Here is a 6,190-nt window from a genome sequence, read left to right as displayed (position 1 = left end):
CCGATTAACCATAACTAAGCTATAACTCTTTCTAATTCATTTTATGGTGAGATTAATTATTTGATTAATTATGGTGATGATTTGGATCCTAATTCTTATCCAAAGTAGTGTCAAGAAGTATGGTGAATGCTCTAGCTTTTTTTTTTATTGCCGTTGGATGGAGGTAACGGGCACGCGATGGTGGGGCACGTGGGACTAAAAATTTGTGGTTCAGTGAATGAGTTTATGGTACACCACCTACTAATCCTCCATCTGTCATGCAACATGAATGAGTTCAATACGCACACCCTAATTCTGTTTCTCACACTTTGTGTATATAAATTAACACGCTGCGTAAACCCATCGACCATCCTCGGCTAGTAGTCCTTTAATTTTCTCTGCATGATAAGTTGAGAGGAAAAGATAGAGAGAGCTCTAGGGTTTCTCATCACCAACTGAGTCCTCCTCCTTAGCTTCTTCTACATAAATATCACCCTCTTAATTTCCGTTGAGAGAGAGAGAGAGAGAGAGAGAGAGAGAGAGAAAGAGAGATTATCAGTTTGAGTTTTCTTAGTTAGGGTTTACAGATCTAGAGAGATTATGGCTACAGTAGCAGACAGTCACCATCCTTTGGCATTTACATTTGGAATTCTAGGTAAACAAAAGATGCATAAGTAGGTGTACATTACTCATTGAGATTTTTCTTTTTCTTTTTTTTTTTAATTTTTGTTACATTAGAGAGTTTCAAACTCTGTACTTAACATACATCTACCGATCACCCTATTCATCCTTACCACTAAATTAACTGCGAGTGGCTTGTTAAATACTAGTTGTTTCCATGAAATTTTTTATTTGAAGCAGGTGAGTTATTGTGATGGGAACTAGCTAGCTGGGTGTACCAAATGAAAGAGTAGAACAAACACGATATAGTGCCACATACGTGTAGTGTCATTTTTGGTGTTCGATCATATGTATTTGTTTGAGTGCCACATACGTGATCTTATTTGTTATTGTCATATTCTTCTCTCAGTTATGACACCTTTGAAACCTAGTTGGCCCGCATTTGTTACCTAATCTGGGTCATCATCTTGGCCATATTCTTTTTCGGATCCGTTTGTGAATTGTCTGAAATGACCACTTTTTCTTTACAGAAAAGCCTAGCTAAATACATATATTTACAAACCATGCGACAATAAATTTTCTTTGTATGTACACTATTCAAAGATTAGTTGTCCAATTTTTACTTGTTAATTTGTAGGTAAGTTCTTATGTTAAGTAACATTGTAAATCAGTGTGATCTTTGATGATCAACCTTCCTCACCACTATATATTATGTTACCCACTAATAAATATATAGAGAATGAAAGTGTTATTTATTTTAATTAAAAGTTTTTGATAGTTAAGAAAATTCCATCTGAATGACCACTACTAATATTATTTCTTTTGATGATGCCAGGAAATCTAATATCAGCCATGGTTTACTTATCCTCAGTGTAAGTGATACATATATTTATTTTTTAATTTTTATAAAAGGAATATATATGTTGTGTGTGTGTATAGAGAGACATATAACCAACTTGTTAATTATTAAATGCAGGCCGACATTTTATCGAATTTACAGGAAAAAATCAACGGAAGGATTCCACTCGGTGCCATATCTGGTAGCATTGTTCAGTTCCATGCTTTGGTTCTACTATGCGTTGATAAAAACGAATGCTATGATGCTCATCACCATTAACTCATTCGGAAGTTTTGTAGAGATCATCTACATCGTCATGTTCGTTGTTTATGCACCAAAGGAAGCTAGGGTTAGTATATTTCATGTTTAATATTTATTTTTCTCTCTCTATATACATACATATATATATATATATATATATTTATGTTCTAATTCCATAAACTTACTGAGTGCAGAAGTTGACAGTGAAACTATTTGGTATTATGAACGTGGGACTTTTCACCATGATCCTTGTCGTTTCTCACTTTCTAGTGGGGAGTGCATACCGGATCCCAATTCTTGGATGGATTAATGTTGCCATTTCTACCAGTGTTTTTGTTGCGCCCTTAAGCATTGTGGTAAGTGAATCAATCATACACATGACCCTATTATTTGTTAGTGTTCTTTTTCTTCACATTCTCAGTTTTTCATTTTTTATTATTTTTTAAGTGTATTAAGATAATAAAATACTAAATTTAGGTGCAATATGAACCGTAACAGTTTTTAATTAATTTTACTTGCATCCCTAGCGCATATCTATAACTACGTATTCATTCAATTTATTATTTGTATTGCAGGCACAGGTTATCCGAACAAGAAGTGTGGAATTTATGCCATTTGGCTTGTCATTTTTCCTCACATTGAGTGCCGTTATGTGGTTTGCATATGGATTGCTCATCAAGGACATATGCGTTGTAGTAAGTATACTTACACTAAATTAAATCCTTTTTCAAATCAATCATCCCTATATAATAACAGTATTAACCACAATTAATTTGTCACATGTAGATTCCAAACGTTCTGGGTTTTGTGTTGGGACTGCTTCAGATTCTGCTGTATGGGATATACCGAAACCGAGAACAGGTGATAATAGACGATCATGAGAAAAAGCTACCGGCTGCTACACATGAGAACGTGAAAAACATTGTGATCATAGCCACATTAGCAACTTCCGAGGTTCATCCGGTGGATGATCAACCGAACAATCGCAACAATGACACCGACGTTAATAATAACGCCGCCATTAGAGACGCAAAGGAGCATGAACAAACGGATGATCATCGTCATGTGGAAAATGCTTCCGTCGAGCTTCAACCTAATGAAACCTCATCTGCAGTGTGATGCTGGCAAAGTCGTATGTCGTACTTCTCGGAAAGAAAAAAACTACGATCAATCGAGCGCCGTTTGATGTGTAGCAGCAGCAGACGCTTTATCACGCCAAGATGTGATCTGATCTTGTTATATTATGTTTTTTGGTTAATTGTCTCTTAATTAATTATTAAATGGCAGTTCCATGCGTGGGGACTCTGGTGGTTCTCAGCGATGTAAAGTAATTGTGGGCTGGAAAGCTACATCTATCTGCGCTTGGCTTTGAATAATACTCATTATTAATATAAAGTGACGTATGCTTAATTTATGTCCTTTATTTCCCTCGTAATATTTGGGTTTATTTGAAACACTGTTTCACACAAATTATTACACGTATATTTATTTATATTAGTAATCTTAAAAGTGAAACATATATCAAGTCAACTCATATTATAATACTTGAAATAGTCAAGTATTAAGAATATACAGAGTCTCACATATCAAAATTCACAAAACAAATTACAACTTAATTGAATGATTCAACTTCTAATTGCACAAAGATATTTTGTGAAAAAAAATCCAACAAGATGATTAGTAGTTGGTCACTAGGTCGAATATGAAATCCTGACTTAGACGATAGGCGAGTGTTGGAGAATAGATTTCCACATTGAAAACTTCATAGAATATATTACAAATTATATCGAATGATTCCACTTTTAATTGTACCCATGCCTTTATGATAAAACCTAATATTGTTAGATATATAACTCTTTAAAATATAAGTGTTTAGGTTGAGATAATATCAGTGTAATTAAGAATGATCATAAACCGATTCTAAAATCTTGACATGACAATGTTCCCAATACACATAAAAGGTTTCTCATATTTCTTATATATTAATTTCATATTTTCCTAATTAATTGATTGCCGCAATCGATCGAAATAATTGGGCTCAAAGTTGAGATATGAGCGCCAGATTGCAGTAGGAGAAGCCAATGGTGGAGTTTGCGTGAAGGTCTTTGACACAATTATCTCACGGGTTGTGAGGGTGCATATATATTTCCGAATATCCTGCGGATTGGCACGAAACTTTGTTGCTTACGCGTTAAGATTGATATTAAGTTTGAAATTTAGTGCATAGATCGGTAAAGTGAGGATGTCAAACATCATAGGACAACAGAAACCATGCTCTACGGTTCACATTTTTAGAACATTATTATCAAATTATGCAATAGATAGATGTATCAATTTCCAGCTTGTCACACAATAATTGATATGTAATAAGCAAGTAGGCTACTTCTATGTACGATATTGGTTACTGTTCGGGCAAAGATTTCTTCGGAGAGGGCTCATCGGCTCTCAGCACAGCTTCTCAAGGGATTGGCACTTTGGATGTGTAGTCGGGCTCTTGCCTGCTGATGTGCTGCAAGAAGAGGACAAAGCTAGTTTTGAAAGGTGTCTTTGTGGGGCCTTAGGTGTAGGCCTTGAGGCTCGCGATCAAAATTAACTAAGTGATAGGCGTGCCACTGCTATCTCAGTATAGCAGATGTAGAACACGATTGTGTTTAGTCGATTACTTGTGTCTCAAGTTACTCAGACTTCTTGTTATCAAAGGATTGTCGTGGATGGGTTAAATCCACATTAAGTTCTTTTTCTTGCCTTGTGACCAAGGACTTTCAATTCATAGTCTTGTACATTCGAATGAGGGGAGTCCAGATCCCTTAAGTCATTTGTTTGGTTCTTGATTGGTTTTAAATGAAAGCATGCCCGTTAAGCTGACCAGATCCAGATACAAATAAGACTTTTAAAGTAGGAAAACATGCGGAAATGACTTGAATACATGCTGGAGAATACATTAAGCAGTAGATCTATTATCTTAGAAAACACACAAAGAACTTTAAGCAAGATTTCACTTTGTCGGGCAAGGTTGAACTTCTTGCAATCAAATCTCTTTGAGTTTACAGAGGTTTCTATGTTAAAAAGGGATGGATGGTAAACTAGTTTAATCGAGGGAATCGATACTATGCCACTAGGGGTGATAGCAGAGCTTCTAAACAAGACAAAAGATAGCTTTTGTAAGGGAGATACCTGAAAATAACTGAGATTTGGGCTGATTACAGCTTTTAGATGCAAATTTGGCTTGAGGGCAGAGTTTGTATGTTTGTTTGATTGGTTGAGTGTCCTTGTCTCTGGGGCCTCTTCCTCCTTTTATAGCCAGATTAGCCCAACTGTAGTAATTTTGCTCTTACCCGAAAACGCTTAGAGGGTAGTGAGTCATTAGGTTTTTACTTGTATTGCCACTGAAAAATATTTTTTGGCTGATTGTGAGGTAGTCCCGATCACTTGACATTTAAATCATAGGCACATGGCCTATGCATTAATGGGAAGGTGCCAATTTGTCTCTGGGCTTGATGCTGGACTTCGGGCAAGTCTTCTCTTAATTGGCACCTCTAGGCTTTCACACACTTGCAGCCCAATGTTCAAATATTAACCCAAACAGTTACGGTACGATTTACTATACCAAAATCATGCTTTAATAAGCAGACTACAATTGTGCTGATCAATATGAGAGAGATGTGAACATGATTGTCTTATAACTATATAGAAATTTAAATAAGGAGTTAGAAAATATATTTTACTTCAATATGAGTTATATTAAATCGATGTAAACCTTATAATGTAATAGGGTAATTATAAATTTGCCTCATTAACTTTTTACCGCACAGAATTTTTATTAAGAGCTTGTTATCATAGACTATGATGACAATGCACCAAAACCAACCGTAAAGAAGATAAATCAACACACAAGCAAAAATAACAATCATAAGAACTCAAGTGATAAGATTTTTACCACCGGCATAATTAGGTTAAAATAACATAGAAATATTTAGAAGAGAACAAGGCAATTATAGTATAAATGACTCAAGTAAGGTCGTTCTCCTCAATGACTGATATGAAAAATAATAAGTGCAAATAAGTAAAAGTATTGATACCAACAATAATGAAAATAAGAAAACAAATTTATAACAATCAATTTTAGAGAATTAAGACTAAGAAGCACTAAGGTTTTACCGTCACCATTAACAATTATATATGGTTAATTATATATGGTTATTTGAGTTAACACATACGAGCTTTGAAGGTTAGATTTTCCTAGTGCATACTGGTAGAAAAATATGGAATTTTGACACAATCATCTTGAAAGACACACGAACATTCTCCAATTGGAATTACTCTAAAATTCGTCTATTTGAATACTTTTTACTCAAGAGGATGTCGAGTGTCCTACATTGAAAATATACTTCAAAGTATCAAAATTCTACCAAAATAACCAATAAATTATAACTAAGAATAGGGTAATATATATATATATATATATATATAGCATAACATCAACTCATCACA

The 6,190-nt window shown here is 34.7% G+C and overlaps 1 protein-coding gene across 1 annotated transcript; it reads left to right on the top strand.

The window, feature by feature from the left end:
• Nucleotides 1–303: 303 nt before the first annotated feature.
• LOC137732155 (bidirectional sugar transporter N3) lies at nt 304–3,094 on the top strand. Its single transcript, XM_068471455.2, has 6 exons — nt 304–634; nt 1,436–1,472; nt 1,577–1,787; nt 1,894–2,055; nt 2,275–2,394; nt 2,486–3,094. Exons 1-6 carry the CDS (start codon nt 580–582, stop codon nt 2,816–2,818), a joined length of 918 nt encoding a protein of 305 aa, XP_068327556.2. The 5' UTR covers nt 304–579; the 3' UTR covers nt 2,819–3,094.
• Nucleotides 3,095–6,190: the final 3,096 nt, after the last annotated feature.

The sequence above is a fragment of the Pyrus communis genome, chromosome 16 (assembly GCF_041283825.1).
Source record: "Pyrus communis isolate YQ-2024b chromosome 16, ASM4128382v1, whole genome shotgun sequence".
Lineage (NCBI taxonomy): Eukaryota > Viridiplantae > Streptophyta > Magnoliopsida > Rosales > Rosaceae > Pyrus > Pyrus communis.
The sequence above is the reverse complement of the archived record's forward strand: the minus strand, read 5'-3'. Positions and strand labels throughout refer to the sequence as shown.